The sequence below is a fragment of the Setaria viridis genome, chromosome 1, assembly GCF_005286985.2.
Source record: "Setaria viridis chromosome 1, Setaria_viridis_v4.0, whole genome shotgun sequence".
NCBI classification, from domain to species: Eukaryota; Viridiplantae; Streptophyta; class Magnoliopsida; order Poales; family Poaceae; genus Setaria; species Setaria viridis.
The window spans coordinates 37,341,031-37,358,131 of NC_048263.2; the positions used below are offsets into that span (position 1 = coordinate 37,341,031).

Here is a 17,101-nt window from a genome sequence, read left to right on the forward strand (position 1 = left end):
CAGTTACTGTTCTAATATAATATTGTAAGTACTTGGAATATGCAAGTCTCTTAATGCCTTGGGAATTGTTCTTATCTATCACTGATAGAAAATTCCAGGGAACACAATTTTAAATAATAAGGTAGCCGTCTAACGAGCTAGATTATTCTGTAAGCTGGCCTAATTATAAGCAACAAGACATAAATTAGATACAAAGTACTTGGTGTTCAATTAGTTTATTAATTAGGTGAGTATTAAATCCAAAGATTGCTAATCCCAATCTTACTGCAGAAGTCGAACATCTCATTGAGATGCTCATCATGAAAGGTCTAATGAGACCTTACGTGAGTCACAGTAGGTAGGGTTTCAAAAGTTCTGCTATAAGTAACTGTTCTTTAGTGCACGCAAGGGTGCAAAAGATTAGCCAACTAGTAGGAAGGTAAACCCTACAAAGTGAGAAACCAAGAGAGCTAAGACTGCAAGTCTGGCTTCCCTTTTCTCTTTGAGTATCTGCATGCCATAGTTCTCTCAGAGCTTTTGTGCTAGCTTTGCTCCAAATTCAGCTCCTTGTTGACAAGAGCACAAGAAGTTCTTAGAAAGCCACCTTGTTAGGTCTGTAGAAGTCAGTGTCATATGGTGGCCTTTCATTAAGTGGAAGAAAGTCCAGCAATCAGTAGAAAGAAAAATCTTTGGCAACTGCCTACCGAGTGAAGTTTAACCATATTAGAGTTTGTAGCTGGTAACTTCTTGTAAGTTGTAACTAGAAGGAGGTGAGCACTGAGCACCACCTAAGACACACAGCGTCCAGCCAGTGGTTTGTTTTACTGTGGTAAACATATGGATGAGATCAGAAGTGATGACATGGAGAAGCAAGACGAAGTTATGTTACCTGGCTTCAGGTTTCATCCAACAGATGAAGAGCTCGTCAGGTTCTACCTTAAAAGAAAAATCCAGCAGAAGTCTCTCCCAATTGAGCTCATCAGGCAGTTGGATATCTACAAGTATGATCCATGGGATCTCCCAAGTAAGCATCAATGCATCTTTTCTCCTTGTTAACTACGTTATGTTTCTCTGTACAAATCATTAAAGAATGTTTTAAGATAAGGCTGTTTTGCTACATGATGCTTATGAGAAGCGTGGGTCATGCATGTTTATCTTGCACTCTTGCTTATACTATGCATCTTAGTATATCTTCAGAAACTTCTACATGCATATGTTGCTTCGTCTGTATCATTTGAGGTTTTACCTACTTGAAGATGCTGTAGAACGTTCATGTTTATGAGGTAAAATAAAACTGGTTCTTGCATTCAACTAAATCTCATTAACACGGATACTAAGGTTTGCACAAACCCAACAAACAACAAATTACTTTCCTGATGTATTTACCATGTCTAGCCTGCATGTTTAAGCTTTATGTGATCACATGATTACAGCTCTGAGCTATGATCCTGTAAGTTCTTGCCGAGCTTATGCTTTCAGCTGTATGATGCTGTGCTTTATAACTGACTCAAGATTAGGCTATCCAAGTTTAAAGAGCATGCAGGCAGTACACACCTTATATTACGCATGCATGAATGCCTATCACATCTTATCTGTTGAACCTCCAAGTTTCAATGATGAAAACTAAGTTTAACTAGATCTTTGGTTCTAAATGGTATAATGAAAAGACACCATGAATCTAACATACAGTTACTTATGGAATCTTCTTCCTTTTTCCATAAAGAACTAGCGAGTACTGGAGAGAAGGAATGGTATTTCTACTGTCCAAGGGATAGGAAGTACCGGAACAGCACAAGGCCGAACAGGGTAACTGGAGCAGGTTTCTGGAAGGCCACTGGAACTGATAGGCCAATCTACTCTTCCGATGGAAGCAAGTGCATAGGCTTGAAGAAATCTCTTGTCTTCTACAAAGGTAGAGCAGCCAAAGGGGTCAAAACTGACTGGATGATGCATGAATTTCGGCTGCCTTCACTCACTGAACCGTCACTGCCACCGAAGAAGCCACTTGAGAAGACCATTCCACCAAATGTAAGCACCTTACATGCTGCAACATTTGATAGAGAAATAGCACGGAACTATTTGACCCTAGAAAGGTATAAGTGTAGCTTTTGTGGTATGCACTATAAACCATTCATAGCATCACCGAACAATACAGGTCTCCAGAGATTACACTGAGATAACTTGCAGTAAGAGCTGAAAAAGGCCTAGTGTTTATAGCATTATTTAAATGGTTAAAACATAACACATTTTAGCACAATTGCTGCAGTTTATTTGTATCTTCCCCTGTATACATTGTTGAAATAGAAGATATAAATTATCTTGAATTGAAAACCAATAACAAATTTAATTTCCTTTTCATAAGCAGGATTCCTGGGCGATCTGCAGGATTTTCAAAAAGACCAATTTAACAGCACAGAGAGCCCTCTCACACTCATGGGTATCGCCTCCATTATCCAGCACAAATGAAAACTACATTCGTCCTTCCTCGCAGGCTACACATAGAAGTCAGCACAGCTCAGAGAACACATCATCTACAATGACCAACATCATCTCCTCCACCATCAAGTTCAATGGCAGCAGTTACATGCCTTCAATAGTTTCCTCTAGCCGCAACCCTTTGAGCATCATTGATAGCAGCAGCAGCAGGCCAGCTGCATCCCTTGTGCTTCCCCCATCAGGTGCAGAGCATCAGACCATGAGTGTCCTCTCAGCAATTCCGCTTGATCTTCCAGCAGGGATGGACAACACATCAATGGTCCTCAATGCATCGCACAATACACTCCAGAACCTAGACAGGATCCCCACAAACATCGAGTTTGGCCAACCACACCATCCCAACAACAGCATTATCATGGCCAACAGATGCACGCTTGATTTGCCTGACATTGGCAACAGTGCCAACAGCGCTCCACGGTCGATCAACTTCCCATTCAACCTGCAAGGAGCACTGCCTGATGACTGGAGGATGACACTGCCCTGGGATTCTCTCCCTTGCACAACTGAGGTCTCAATAAACTACCAATCGACCAAATGCTATACTTAGTTTGTACTCTGTCTGTACTAATGTGGTCTTGGTTTTACAGTGCAGCAGTGTAGTGCCTAATTCACCCTTTGGAGCTTCTACCTCCATCTGCTAGTCTTGCTGTTAGTGTTAGCATGGAGAAGTATTAGAATTTCGTTCTGCTAACAGTGAAGCTAGCAGAGTCATTAGGATGTTTTATTCATGACTTAGTACCTTTTGTGCAATGTAGGGGCAGTTGCAACCTTCGCACTTCATGTGCAACTCTGTAAGACTGCAAGTCTAACTTAGCTTCAGTTTTGTTCATAGCTCCATGCACTCAAAAATCTCAAATTGCGTCCAGTGAAGTAGATCCTCTGACCCCACCAGTTCTCTTCAGTATCCTTGTTTTCAAAAATGGGGAATTATCAGTGCACGTAATTCAAAGATGGACGACTATCACGAATCAAACTCTTGTATGGTAGTAACAACTCAAGGAAGCTTACTTGCAACCTAACTGCGAGGACCATGTGTGCCGTAGCAAGCAGGGCCTGGACTCTGAATCGGGTTGGACTACGTACGGGGACGGTTGGGCTTTAAGGCTTCCGCCGTCCGGCGCCCCGGTTCGCGCGCGCGATGCAGCACCGCGGTGGCGAGCCCGAGCCTTCGCCGTTGCGAGAGGAGGTTTTATGTGGGGCATTTCGCCGGACGGGTGGCGCGCATGCCCAGGCCGCCGACTCGGCATCATGCTCCAACGGCAGGGCCGTCGATTGCTTGGCGCAAGGGGCCTCCTAATCAGCAATTAGTAACACACTTGATTGCAAATAAACCTAGGAAAACAATACTTAATTAGTCCGTTACTCCTATCTGCTATTGGTTAATCTCTTTTCATACGTCAGCAACCGACATAGTTATACAATGGAATCTAAATATATTTTAAGTTTATTTGTATTTTTTAAAATAGAATTTCATTTTATATTTCGCACCGGGGCCTCAAAAATCTTTGGTACGGGCCTGTCCAACGGTTGAGGTTAATTAGCACTTAGCACCGGTCATCGCCGGCAAGCCGGCCGCCGCAGCGCCTCGCTAAATCGCTGGTGTCGAAACGCGATCTCGACGGCGCAAACAGAGTCTTAAGCGGCGGATGCCTATATGAGATGATGATATAGAATCATAGAAGGGCAGTTGGCGGCGCCGCTCTGGACTCCCCCGCTGCCGCGTTTGCTTAGAACTCTGCTTCAACCGGCAATTGGACCTCCTTCCATGAAAGATTAGTTTCGGGCAAAGCCCATAACCGCGCAGTAGAATCATGGAGAAATTCCCCATGGGCCAAGCCCATAGCTGTAACTGTAGTAAGTTGCCTATTCTCAATTCTTCTTTAAATCGTATTATCCTCACCATATGTTCACCTAAAATGTTACTCCTACGTACCAAATTAATGGCGTCACTTAAAAACGTCATTAACACCTTTCATCTCCTCTCCCGGTTATTAACATTAACGGTTACGGGCACTTAATTGGGGTTTACGCTCTCTATATGAATGGACTCCAGGTGAACTAATGGTCGTTGCTGACACGTCCAACCCCAGAAAGTACATAGCAGAGTCGACCAAGCAAACCAAGAGACAGTTCCAGCATGAAGCGTGGTGGCGGCCTCCTGACCATCCTGTTGCTCGTGGTGTTTGGAAGCGTCGCATCGCCAGCACACTGTAAGCATCACACATTTCACAAGTCCTTACGAGTCTCCTCCTTTTTCCAACGCTTTTTACACGCGCAGTACACTCTCAAATCAATTAACATTTTTCTATCAGGCCGTACACATCTTCGTGATGCCAGAAATGCAAATGCTGCATCAAGCAACTCCACGTCGTCAATTGATGAAGAACAAGGTCCACCTGGTATTTTGCGTCACCATTCCATGCCCGGAACGGGGTAATTTTGGCACTAATACGACCGATACTAAGTATCACGTAATCCCTCCGTGCCACTGCTGCCAACAAGCGCAGCAAGTGTGTTACAAGACGGAGGAGGAGTGCAAGGCCAAATGCGCGCCCTACGACCCCCAGTGTCCGCAAAGACCATGACCTGATGGGTCATGTTTCATCATAAGTAAAGTGATCCCGCGTCATCGATCATCAAAAACGAGTAAAAAAATAGTGTAAAAATGCACGTGGTATTGAGTTGAGTGGAATAATAAAAGATCAAGCTCGTATGGTTTATTTGGGAGCAAAATAGACATTGGTCCAGTTCTTGTGTTTAAGTAGCTAAATCCCGACCTTAATTTTCTTAGCCACCGCCGAGGCGCCTATACACGGCTACCGCAAGTCCGCAAGCCAGTGGTCTAGTGCCGCTAGAGATACAAGTGGTAATGGTATTTTTCGGCCAGCTATTAATTAATTAATTACATCACACGTTATTCTAGTTTATTTTCTTTCCTAAATTAATTACGTGTCGTACAATCCGTACAGCTTGTATTTATATTCACCTACACATGATCTCAGATCACTGCATATAACACCATGAACTTTCTGACCTATAATGACGTTAGATCTCATCGTAGTTAGAGGGGTGAATCCAACATTGGGGCTGTGGCTCGTAGAGCCCTCCAAAGCCCTACTACAAGTTTTAACCATATATGAAGAGGAGGAAAAAAAATGGAAAAGAGAGAAGGGAAGATGAGCCCCACTAGCCAGGGGTCTATCTAGAAGGATCTTAGATATAAACTATGAACAGCGTGATGCGACTCCGGTTACCATGGTTTTTAATTTGTTAGGCAATCCTTACACACGCCCCTCCTACCCAATCAAGTAAACATCCGAGAATCCGACCAAACCAGAACCACTATTCCGTTAATCCTTTTATTAATCCGAGAATACTTTTAACACGCAGTGGTTAATGCTGAGCCATGCAACAAGCTGACAGTCGGGCCGGACAGTGTTAGCATCACTACTGCACTAGAGCACCCAACTCGATCACTAGTGCTTCACCAAGTGCAGGCCAACCAGACATGCCGGACAAAATCCACTCCAAAAGTCCACTCACGATCGGTGACGGCGCCACTAAATCAAATGCCCCCCCTGTCAGCGACATTGTCTCCCCTCTCACGTCAAACCGTTCAAGACCCAACTATAACTGGCTTCGAGTCGCTGACAAGCGGACCCACGAAAACACAACCGAGCCTTCTAAAAAGGTCCAAACCAAACCCACCTGGTGTTGGAAAGCACTGCGCGCCATTTCCTCGCCCCGGCCCTCGATCGGACTCGCCCGACCTACGCTACGCGCCCGCGCCATGGCCGGCGGCAAGGCACCCGCACGGCGTCGCGCGGTGCTCGCGGCCGTGATCACGCTGATCCTACTCGCCTCTGTCTCGTTCCTCCTGTCCGCCACCGCCACCAGCTCCGCCGCCGCGAACTCCCCGGCCTCGCGCCTGGCCGTCGTCCAACGCCACGCCGAGGACCACGCGGCCGTCCTGGCGGCGTACACGGCCCACGCGCGCCACCTCAGCGCGCTCTCGGCCTCCCAGACGGATGCGTTCCTCGCCATCTCCTCGCGCCTCTCCGCCCTCGCCTCCCGCCTCTCCGTCTCCACCGTGGGGGCCCTGGAGAAGGAGGCCAAGGCCCAGGTCAAGCGCGCGCGCTCCCTCGCCGGCGGCGCCAAGGAGGCGTTCGACACGCAGTCCAAGATCCAGAAGCTCTCCGACACGGTCTTCGCCGTGGGGCAGCAGCTGCTCCGCGCCCGCCGCGCGGGCATCCTCAACGCCCGCATCGCCGCGTGGTCCACGCCCAAGTCGCTCCACTGCCTCGCCATGCGCCTCCTCGAGGCCCGCATCGCCAACGCCTCCGCCATCCCCGACGACCCGCCCGCCCCACCGCCGGAGCTCGCCGACCCGTCGCTCTACCACTACGCCGTCTTCTCCGACAATGTGCTCGCCGTCTCCGTCGTGGTGGCCTCCGCGGCGCGCGCGGCCGCCGAGCCCTCGCGCCACGTCTTCCACGTGGTCACCGCGCCCATGTACCTCCCGGCGTTCCGCGTCTGGTTCGCACGCCGCCCGCCGCCGCTCGGCGCGCACGTGGAGCTCCTTTCCGCCTCCGACTTCCCGTTCCTCAACGCGACCTACTCGCCGGTGCTCAGGCAGATCGAGGACGGGAACAGGGACGTGGCGCTGCTGGACTACCTCCGGTTCTACCTCCCGGAGATGTTCCCGGCGCTGCGGAGGGTGGTGCTCCTGGAGGACGACGTGGTGGTGCAGAGGGACCTGGCGGGGCTGTGGCGCGTCGACATGGGCGCCGCCGTGAACGCCGCGCTGCACACGTGCTTCGGAGGGTTCCGGCGCTACGGCAAGTACCTCAACTTCTCGGACCCCGTCGTGCAGGGGAGCTTCAGCCCCCGCGCGTGCGCCTGGTCCTACGGCGTCAACGTCTTCGACCTCCAGGCCTGGCGCCGGGAGCAATGCACCGACCGGTTCCACCGCTTCATGGAAATGGTAAGGTTTACCTTGATCTTTGGCAATTGCCAATTGGCAGGGCACAGCCGATGAACCAAAACAATTCCTGGGCTCAATTTGCTTTCCGTTCGCGTTATTTTGGTTGGCAGAATGAGAACGGGACGCTCTGGGATCCGGCGTCTGTCCTGCCGGTCGGGCTCATGACATTCTACGGCAAAACGAAGCCACTGGACAAGTCATGGCACGTGATGGGGCTCGGCTACAACCCGCACATCAGACCCGAGGACATCAGCGGAGCTGCCGTGATACACTTCAACGGGAACATGAAGCCATGGCTGGACGTCGCGTTCAACCAGTACAAGCATCTCTGGACCAAGTACGTCGACACCGAGATGGAGTTCCTGACGCTCTGCAACTTTGGCCTCTGAAAGACTGACGGAGCCACATCAAAGTTCAGACGTAGCTCCGCGTCTGAACATCTTCAGTGCTGATGACCTGCTTGATATTTGTTGTTTGCCTGCTGAGCCAAGCATGTGGCCAGCACGAGTATGCTCTGATTGTATTTATGTAGCTCTCGGGTTTTCTTCTGCAACTAAGCGGAAGTTGCAGCCTTGTTGCTAGACAGCATTTTGCCTGTAGATGCCGTAACCTACTTATTATGATTTGACCCCGTTTTTCTAATTAACTAGGTTGTGCTTGCCCATTCTGATAGGATGAGAAAATGAAAATTCGTTCAACACGGGTGCTCTTTCACAGGCGTTCGGTCGGATGGCTCTCATAGTCTCATGGAATCCGTCCACCCCGGACATGGGCAGGCCCCGTGGGCACGCGGCTCGCCAGAGCGCCACCATGTTCCCGGAGCTGCTCGCCGGATGGTGGTGCCTGGTGCGTCTTGGGAACATGGTGCCACGCCACGGTTCTACTTGAGTTAGGCTTGCATCGGACCCGGCATGGAACGGTTCCGTCTCGACTCTGTGCATATCTAATGGAGGTTAATTAGGGGCACGCCGGCAGCCGCCTTAGATGGCCTGCCCGGGCGTTCCCAACGCCGTCGATGTCGCAGCCGTTGAGGCCGTACGTCCTGGGGACGCCGATCGTGGGCACAGGCGGCGTCCTTCTCCGGCACGAGGCCGTCAACGTCGTGTTCCCAGGGTACGTTCGCAGACACTGCCGACGGAGCACTAGACTGGCAGGCGCTGGCGCGCGCGTCGCTTACGACCGCGTTCACGCCCCACCGGCACGAGTATCTGCAGACTGCAGCTGTAGGCCGTTCCATAGCGTGACCAGAGTGAGAGCTGGCCGCTCTCGAAGGAAGCAGCCGCGATACTGTCAGCGTCCTCATGCAGAGCAGTCGTCACCGTCGAGCGTCCTCATGATCCAGTCTAGCCTATCAATCATGACTATCTGCATCATTTGAGCATGGTCCAAAGGGGACGCAGGCTGCCAAACGGGTCCAGAGCTGCTCGCCGGATGGTGGTGCGCCACGCCACGTTATTCGTGGCGGGATAGCGGTGGCGCTACCGACCATCTTGCCTGTTCACCAGCATCCAAGAAGGTGTCAAAGCACGAGGCGGCAGTAAAAAATTTCGCAGCTGTAGTGATGCTGTCACCCGTGGTCGAGGTCGCCACGGTATGCGTCGGTCGGTTGCCGACGAGGGCCTTAATTGAGCGTTCCGCGAGCTCGAGCACCTGCAGGGCGCCGCGATCGCATCATCGGTCGCACGCGTGGTGCCGACTTACACAACCCAGTTGTTGACGCGTGCTCAACTGAGTAAAAAGATGTGCAAAGCTTCGCCATAATGTTGAAGACATATTTTAGCCTGAGTTAATTCCGAAAACCTACTGCTAATTTAACATAATGTTAAAGACATACTTTTACGCTATTCTTTGATACAAGTGTGCATTGCATTGAGCCTCTTGACCCTAGTGGTAGCCTTTCACTTCCCTTTCGAAAAAAAAAGGACGGGACTCCTCTGCACTGCAGCTGTGTGCTGACGTGTGGGGCAGAGAGGTACAGAGGATCCTGTAAAAAAAAACAGCCTTTCAATTCTAGTATTGCCTCTTTCATCTTCCTCGACTGTGTCACCACCCCGTATAGAGGGGTAAACTGAAAAGGCCTCGGGAAAGAATTGGATCGTCACCCAATCGGTAACGCAGCCTCCGTCCCCGCTGAGCGCTGACAAACCACCACGCGCGCCGTCATATTTACCCGTCGTCTCCCTCGCTTCGCATGTTCGTGCGGTCTCCTCACTTGTCTCGAATCCTCATCCAGGGTTTATCCCCCTCAGCCAAGCTTTCGTGGAAAAACAAATCCATCGCCTGCGATTCGATTAGATCGTACCAGAGGAAGCCCACATGGATCTAGCTTGATTTCTAGCGGTCTCAGTGCGACCAATCCGTGGTGATCCGATTCGCTCTGGTGATTTGTGGGAGTCGTCCCGATTAGCCATGGTGAGGAAGCTCAGGCGCAAGGGGGACGCCTCCGCGGCGCCGGCGCCCAAGGCCGACGCCCCGGGGTCGGCCGAGAAGAAGGCGGTGAAAAGCGATTCGGAGAAGCTGAAGGCGGCCGCCGCTGAATCCGCGGGCACCGCCGAGGCGTCTGCTTCGGCACCGAAGCGGGTCGAGGCGAGCCCGGCGTCCGCCGCAGCGGCTGGCAATGGTGGGGTCGCTCTGAGCAGAAGGGAGGACAGGAAGGCGAGTGGGAAGGAGCCGATGAGGGGGAGGGAGGAGGAGAAGGGGAAGGGGCAAGACAGGAAGACGAGCAGTAGGGATGAGGATAGCGTGAGGAGGGAAGAGAAGAGGAGGAGGACGGCGGGGGAGGAAGAGGAGGATGGTGATGAGAGGGGGTTTATATTCATGTGCAACGCGAGGACGAAACCGGAGTGCTACCGCAGCGGCGTGTTTGGCCTGCCCAGGGGGAAGATGGATGTGGTGGAAAGGATCCGGCCAGGGGCGAAGCTGTTCTTGTATGATTTTGACCTCAAGCTGATGTACGGGGTCTACAAGGCGGATACAAGTGGAGGCTTGGATCTTGTGCGACACGCATTCGAGGGGAAATTCCCCGCGCAGGTGATTCTTGTGTCTTAATGTTTCCTTTGCTTGTAGTGTAAATTTAGTTTTGCAGTTGAGCTCAGTAGTACACACTTGCAGGCTAAAAAATTTGTCGAACCGAGGTGATAAAATGGTAAAGAGATAATGTGCTATAGTTATGATTGTGGTCATCCATAGGACACAGGAGTTTCTTGGTTGGGTCACTACTCACTACTGTAGAGTTCATGATCAAGACATTCAAGAGACAATACTTAATACACTTGTATCCTTTCCTCTAGCTTTCACTGGCCTATTTTTTCTCTTGTGTATATCTACCATCCTCATCTCTAACTAATGAGCAGACTTTAATTCACATGAACCAGTAAAAATGCAGGGACCATAATGTTGGTATTTTCTTGATGAATTGCTTTTGTCCAAACTTAATGGCTGCAAAATATCATGCACATTTTGTTTTTCCAGTCATCAAATTAGAAATTTGACTGTGAGATGGATGGCAAAACAAAGTGGATTATGTTTGAATGGTGACATTTTTATTGCTTAACTAATTTGTATACTTGATGCAGGTTAAGTTTAGCGTTGACATAGATTGTCTTCCTGTTCCGGAGAGTAGTTTTAAGCACGCCATTAAGGAAAACTACAATTCAAAAGGCAGATTCACCCAAGAGCTCAGCCCTAAACAAGTGAGTCATGGGAACCTTCTGTATTGCAAAGTTGTATATGTAAAAATGTTGTGAGGTTTATTTCATCCTTTGAAGTGATGTCATTATCTTGTAGGTTCATAGGCTATTGGAGATATTTCAGCCCATTGGCCGTTCTCAACCAGCTCCACAACATATTGAAGAAACACGCCGGCCACTTCTTGTTGAAGATAGGCGAGAATCATATGACTATGAAGAAATACGATTACCAGAACATGTTGAAGAAAGAGGCATACCTATTCATGCCCGTTCATATCCTCTCGAGGATCATTACAAGATCACACATTCATTACATCCTCCACTTCTTGATGAGCCTAGGTGTATTTTGGTGCTAGATCCTTATCATATGCAAGAGCCTCAACATGTTCCTCCAAAGTACTATCACCAAGTGTCTACTAGTTCTTTAAACCATCAACCTCACATGGATATTCTGCATGAAAGGTGAGTCTTCTAACTGATATCTTTTGCATTTCTTAATTTGGGTGCTGGGGCCAGTTTTGTAAATCTTAGCCTTTTCCAAATGCCTTGAAAGCTCATTTCTATCGCCTTTGCCATGTTATGCTCCTTATTTCTGAGCTCGAAGGCCGTTTTGAAGCTTTTATAGATTTGTTGGGGGTTACACTGTTGCATGTTACAATTGTTTCAAGGGGCAGCACGTTCATTCTCATTGATGTCATCTCCACACTTGATATCCTTTTCCAGTTAGATGTTTTGGACTTCCAGATTGAGAATTGGGACTTTCAAGATTTTCGGTTTTCGAGAGAAAGATTTGAAAATTTTCAGTTCAAGATTTGAACTCTTAAATTGGAACGAAGGACTTTGAACAATAAATTTTACATTCAATTTGAAGATTTTAAACATTAAGAGTAAACTTTGAATATTTAACCGTAGGTTTCAACTTTCATCAAGGGATATCAACCTCCAACTAGTAAAACTGGTACTTTAATTTGTGGTTTCTCAACTTCAACTGTGATGAACACTAGGGGATATTGGTGGCTGTATGCACTGGTGGCGTCTGCCAGGGTGGTTGTGGTGCTTGGCGCACCACTAGTGTGTGTGGCAATGGCTCTCTGTTGGATATATTGGGCATGCATTATTTCCTGAAGATCTGCCCTTGCAAGTATGGAAGGAAAGTAGAATGGGGTGATGAGGATTTGGGAATGGCAGAAATTGACCGAAGAGCAGGTTGCAGATTATAGAAGATCATGAACTGACAATTTGAAGCATTATTATGCCTAGCTCTAACAGTTTCCCCTCTCTAGTGTTTGCATATTGCAATAGGTATATCTAAAATAGTTGTTTCATAGACTTGGAGTGTCACCCCATGGAGATTGACAGATTTGTCTTAGGTTCACTTTCAAGAAGCTTATATGCTGCGGCTAAAAGCTTGCCAAACTTTGCAGTGTGGCAACTGATTCAATTGATGTGTTGGCTGTTTGTTAGTTCAGCTTGATTCTTAACATTTGTGTTCTTACCCCTATTTTGTAGTGTAATTGTGATTTTGCCCTCGTTTTTTCAACTTTGTGATTTTGCCCTTCACGATTCACAAGTCAATGCGATTTTACCCCTAGTCAACGGTCAAAACAAGGGCAAATACGCAAAGACCAAGGGCAAAATCACATTGACTCATGAATAGTTGAGGGCAAAATCACAAAGTTAAAAAAATGAGGGTAAAAACACAATTGCACTTCAAAGTAGGGGTAAGATCACCAAAAAACCTATGTTTTATGAAAGATAGCCTTAGATATGGTGTGCATTTTAAAATCTCGATTGAAAATATGCTTAAAAGGTTTCGCTTGGTAAATAAGTATGGGAACTTCTGTGATGTTTGTAGTTTTGCACTATTAAGTGATCCTTCAAAAGGTAGTGATCCTGCAACTATTGCGACAATCCAAAATTTGTATCGTACAGGAAGCATAATTTCATGATCAGTGGCAGTTTGCTATGCAAAAGAATTTTTTATGAGGAATGGAACCTGAAAAACGTTGCACATAGGTAGTTTTGTTAGTGTGAATATTTAAATGCATGATTATTGATGAACTAAGCGTGTTTTATGTTTCATCTTTTGTATACTGTTCACCTTATTGTTTATCAGTGGCATGCTATAGTGTTTTTTTTTTGCTGTTATATTGGTTTTATTTTGTAAGTTTTGGTGGTAGCCTATAGGTGACATTTTGTTTGAATTTAATTCAATGTTTTATGGGAAGTTCCTTTTACTCACAAGTCAGAACCTGTATTTTCTTTACTGTTTTGTACATGATAAACATTGAATTCCTGAACTTCACTGTTGCTTCCAGAACTGCTGCTAAGGCAACTGTTAGGGACCCACTTCTCGCAAGAGATTATGGAGCACTGCCAGGGGAGCTTGCTGCACGCTCCGAACGTGTGGATGAGCTGTACCGTTCTTACAAACTTTCTACGCGTGCCATGGACCTCCAGCCAGGACCGTCCTACGTGTCACCTTATCAGAACTCCTCTAGTCTTTACTACGGCGAAAGTCTTCAGAGGCCTGTTGTTGCAAGGGTTAGGGGCCCTAGTGTGCCTGTGTCCAGCCGTTACTCCTTTGGTCCACCATGAAATGCACAGCTCCAGTCAGTTTTACCAGCCAATGGCTTCTTGTACACCTTTGGAAGCCAGGATGGAACTTGATGGGTAGTAGCTACTGCAGCCTATCGTGGCTTTTGATTTGTTCCGCTAGGTTACTGTATGGAATGTGGGTCTCGGTTCTCTTTTTGTGCATCGGTTGTCATTCAGAATCTTCTCTGTTAATCTGTATTCGGTGATATGTCGCCGCAGTCGTTCAGTCCATCATGGCCGCTTGGCTTAGAAACAAGGGGTGGGTCGAGTAGTTCTTGTGAAACTCGTTCTGCAGATAGAACTCTTCACAAGCAAAGCTTCAGAATTATTAGTCTTGGATGAAGTTTGTAGCAACTATTGCAGGGAATCAATTACCGCAACATTTGCCGAGTCGTGCCATTCCGAACTGGTCGTCTTAACTCCCCCCGTCTCAATTGACAGTGCAGCTGTTGTCCCTTCGACCCAAGTGAAAAGAACTGCCGCACTGCGTGATCCCTGGCTGCAGGCCGTGCAGTGCCGAGGTAGCACTGGTGTCCACGAAGAGCATCCGCCGCCGTGCAGCACCAGCTCCGGCCGGCTCCAAAGATGGGCATGAAAGCGAGCGGCTCAAAGATGGGCATGAAAGCGACGCTGATTGAGGCATCAAGCAGGAACCTGCAAACGTTAACGTCACAAGGCCTCTCCTCTCGTAGAGTTCCAAGACTTCTAGAGTCAACACATGGCTGCTTTTGCGGTTCTGAAGGCCTTGTTGGCTTCTTGTTGCCCAGGTAATAACCCAGACGGCATGTCAAACAAGCAACCGTTCGGGAAAAAAAGAAAATATCTAGTCACTGTAAGAATGGGGGAAAAAAATCATCTACTACTACTGCTGCTCATACAGCCCTGCAAAAAATAAAAAATCTAGTGATGGATTTGGACCTGAAATGCTGCGTGTATCATCGACTTGTGTTCTTAAAATGATGTGAGCCGTCCGTTGCCGCGCATCAAACGGCCAGGAGCGCAGGCCGGTCTATCTACGCTACCCCGCGGCGTCCTCACCTCGCAGGCAGCATCGTCCGGACGGGTTCGTCGGGAAGCGACCGAACCCCCTCCTCCCCGTAGCAACCAACGCCCACCCGCCCGCTCGCCCGCCCCTAACCTTCGTTCTGACCGACGGCGACCGCCGCGCCCGCCACCGCTATATACACATCTCCCCGCCCCTCGCCCCCGCCGCGGCCACCAACCTCCCCCAGGAAACCCAGCTCCGGCTCCTCCTCCCTCCCTCCCTCCCTCCTCCCCGTCGGAGAGATCCGGGTTGGCCCCGCCCCCCCGGTAATCAATCCCTCGCGTCCGTCCCGCCCGCAATTTCGCCTCCAGAAATCGGCCGCCGGGGGGCGCGGTGGGAGTGGAAGGGGGGCCCTTCTTCTCCCTGGGGCGATGGGGATTGGGGCGGTGTCGGACGAGCTGCTGGGCACATTCGTGCCGATCGCCGTGTACTGGCTCTACTCGGGGCTCTACGTCGCGCTGGACGGGGTGGGGCGGCTTGATGGGTACCGGCTGCACACCAGGGAGGAGGCCGCCACCAAGAACGTCGTCTCCAAGGCCACAGTTGTCAGGGGCGTCCTCGTCCAGCAGGCCTTCCAGGTCGCCGTCTCGCTCACCCTCTTCGCGGTAATCTTCTACTCCTCGCTGCCGCATGTCCCCTTATCTTTACCACGGATTTGTAGAGTTGTTTAGGTTTTAGATGAGCCTCATGCTCCACTTGGTTCTTCCTTTGGGCGTAATCATGCTGTGAAACGAAGCAAACTCGATAATTTTAATTGCAGAAATGATCGATTGAGACAGAAGATACTGGCTAAATATGAAGCAAAATTGCTGTTTAAGCTTCCTAGGTTGTTCTCGCATCCCGTTACTGCATAGCCCTGAACATGCTTCAGCATGCTTCTTTTTTTTCCCTTCTAGACTAGTCTCGGCACTTGAGCATCCATCCTAACCAATGAAATATGAAGAAAAACAAATCGGATCATGTTTAAAGCTAGTAGTGCTAGGAGTTTGGTCAGCAATGACTTTCGATGATCTTTGAAAACATGTCTTGTTCACATGCTTTGAAGGTTCAGAAGCTGAACATGACATTCAATATATTTGTTATTTGTCAAGTGGGTTAAAATCCTTGTCTCAGTATAGTGGGTGTTTGTCAGGTTGATCCATGTTGATTGGAATAAAACTAATTATTTGAAGCAAATATACATGAGCCCAGGGTCACAAGAAAATAAACTGATGAAGTGAATATCCAGTTCTATGATCAAAATTTTGAAACCCGCTTGCGCTTGGTACCATAATCTTTCTCTTGGGATCCTTAAAAAAAGAGTTCTTCAGTGATTTACCCAATACTAATAATCTAGATGTAAGTTCTTCAAATGCTGACATTTCCTTAAACCCACAGGTTATTGGTGATGAGAGTGGTACTGGACAGAAACAACCTCCTGCTCTTGTGATAGTGTTGCAGTTTATCACTGCAATGGTTGTTATGGACACATGGCAGTACTTCATGCACAGATACATGCACATCAACAAGTTTCTGTATAAGCACATCCATTCCAAGCACCACACTCTTGTAGTCCCTTATTCCTTTGGAGCTCTTTACAACCATCCCCTCGAGGGCCTTATTTTGGACACCATTGGTGGTGCACTCTCATTTCTCGTCTCTGGTATGACTCCACGGACATCCATATTCTTTTTCTCCTTTGCTACCATCAAAACAGTGGATGATCATTGCGGGCTGTGGCTTCCTGGTAACATCCTCCAAGCACTGTTCAGCAACAACAGTGCTTATCATGACATTCACCATCAGCTCTATGGCAACAAGTACAACTTTTCACAACCCTTTTTTGTTATGTGGGACAAGATACTCGGAACTTACATGCCCTACTCTATCGAGCAACGGAAAGGAGGAGGGGTCGAATCAAGGCCAGCTAAACTCGACTGAGCTGAGGAGATCAAGACTGATTAGTACATGCATGCATAGTTTCTGATTCTTGTTTTGACTCGTCCAATACCCATGCCTTGTGGCACTGCTGACTACGCAAATGCTGTAAAACTCGCACCCTGGTTCATAACTTCATATAGTGAGGCTGTTCTTGTTCTCTACATTCTTTTTTGTTTGTTTTCGGGTGTTCCATCTTGTAACAAGGTACAGTGAGTAAAGTATTGTAACGTACCAAAGAATACTCAGACCACTTGCTTTGGTGTCCTGTGAATTGGCATGTACCTCCATCGATTCTGTTGTTACAAAAAAAAAGTTGATATTGGCACTTCATATAGCGTTTGCTCATTCGTTTTGTCATTGTGGTGCATTTGATCGTTGGCTTTCCTTGAC

At 48.2% G+C, this 17,101-nt stretch overlaps 4 protein-coding genes across 7 annotated transcripts; all 4 read left to right on the forward strand.

The window, feature by feature from the left end:
* Positions 1-378: 378 nt before the first annotated feature.
* LOC117864334 (putative NAC domain-containing protein 94) lies at positions 379-3,306 on the forward strand. The gene is made up of 3 exons (XM_072291194.1): positions 379-1,003; positions 1,703-2,007; positions 2,345-3,306. Exons 1-3 carry the CDS (start codon positions 817-819, stop codon positions 3,020-3,022), a joined length of 1,170 nt encoding a protein of 389 aa, XP_072147295.1. The 5' UTR covers positions 379-816; the 3' UTR covers positions 3,023-3,306.
* A 2,842-nt stretch (positions 3,307-6,148) lies between these two features.
* LOC117843821 (probable galacturonosyltransferase 9) lies at positions 6,149-8,105 on the forward strand. The gene is made up of 2 exons (XM_034724540.2): positions 6,149-7,459; positions 7,570-8,105. The coding sequence occupies exons 1-2, from the start codon at positions 6,266-6,268 to the stop codon at positions 7,846-7,848; spliced, it is 1,473 nt and encodes a 490-aa protein (XP_034580431.1). The 5' UTR covers positions 6,149-6,265; the 3' UTR covers positions 7,849-8,105.
* A 1,411-nt stretch (positions 8,106-9,516) lies between these two features.
* Positions 9,517-14,670, forward strand: LOC117837983 (uncharacterized). 4 transcript variants are annotated; one of them, XM_034717842.2, is made up of 4 exons: positions 9,517-10,489; positions 11,035-11,151; positions 11,246-11,610; positions 14,188-14,670. In XM_034717842.2, the coding sequence occupies exons 1-4, from the start codon at positions 9,869-9,871 to the stop codon at positions 14,339-14,341; spliced, it is 1,257 nt and encodes a 418-aa protein (XP_034573733.1). In that variant the 5' UTR covers positions 9,517-9,868; the 3' UTR covers positions 14,342-14,670. The 4 variants fall into 4 exon arrangements, with proteins under 4 accessions (XP_034573733.1, XP_034573742.1, XP_034573749.1 ...); XM_034717851.2 differs by lacking the exon at positions 14,188-14,670 and adding an exon at positions 12,153-12,629 and having other exon boundaries at positions 9,518-10,489; XM_034717858.2 differs by lacking the exon at positions 14,188-14,670 and adding an exon at positions 12,061-12,200 and having other exon boundaries at positions 9,519-10,489.
* A 233-nt stretch (positions 14,671-14,903) lies between these two features.
* LOC117838005 (sphinganine C4-monooxygenase 1) lies at positions 14,904-17,041 on the forward strand. The gene is made up of 2 exons (XM_034717870.2): positions 14,904-15,396; positions 16,169-17,041. The coding sequence occupies exons 1-2, from the start codon at positions 15,163-15,165 to the stop codon at positions 16,709-16,711; spliced, it is 777 nt and encodes a 258-aa protein (XP_034573761.1). The 5' UTR covers positions 14,904-15,162; the 3' UTR covers positions 16,712-17,041.
* Positions 17,042-17,101: the final 60 nt, after the last annotated feature.

Excerpts from the sequence above, each read along its gene's own strand:
- LOC117864334 (XM_072291194.1), top strand. The coding sequence starts at position 817 with ATGGATGAGATCAGAAGTGATGACATGGAGAAGCAAGACGAAGTTATG. Across the intron at positions 1,004-1,702 it reads TGATCCATGGGATCTCCCAA|AACTAGCGAGTACTGGAGAG; the intron begins GTAAGCATCAAT and ends TTTTCCATAAAG. Across the intron at positions 2,008-2,344 it reads AGAAGACCATTCCACCAAAT|GATTCCTGGGCGATCTGCAG; the intron begins GTAAGCACCTTA and ends TTTCATAAGCAG.
- LOC117843821 (XM_034724540.2), top strand. The coding sequence starts at position 6,266 with ATGGCCGGCGGCAAGGCACCCGCACGGCGTCGCGCGGTGCTCGCGGCC. Across the intron at positions 7,460-7,569 it reads TCCACCGCTTCATGGAAATG|AATGAGAACGGGACGCTCTG; the intron begins GTAAGGTTTACC and ends TTTGGTTGGCAG.
- LOC117837983 (XM_034717833.2), top strand. The coding sequence starts at position 9,869 with ATGGTGAGGAAGCTCAGGCGCAAGGGGGACGCCTCCGCGGCGCCGGCG. Across the intron at positions 10,490-11,034 it reads AGGGGAAATTCCCCGCGCAG|GTTAAGTTTAGCGTTGACAT; the intron begins GTGATTCTTGTG and ends TACTTGATGCAG. Across the intron at positions 11,611-13,466 it reads ATGGATATTCTGCATGAAAG|AACTGCTGCTAAGGCAACTG; the intron begins GTGAGTCTTCTA and ends TGTTGCTTCCAG.
- LOC117838005 (XM_034717870.2), top strand. The coding sequence starts at position 15,163 with ATGGGGATTGGGGCGGTGTCGGACGAGCTGCTGGGCACATTCGTGCCG. Across the intron at positions 15,397-16,168 it reads TCTCGCTCACCCTCTTCGCG|GTTATTGGTGATGAGAGTGG; the intron begins GTAATCTTCTAC and ends TTAAACCCACAG.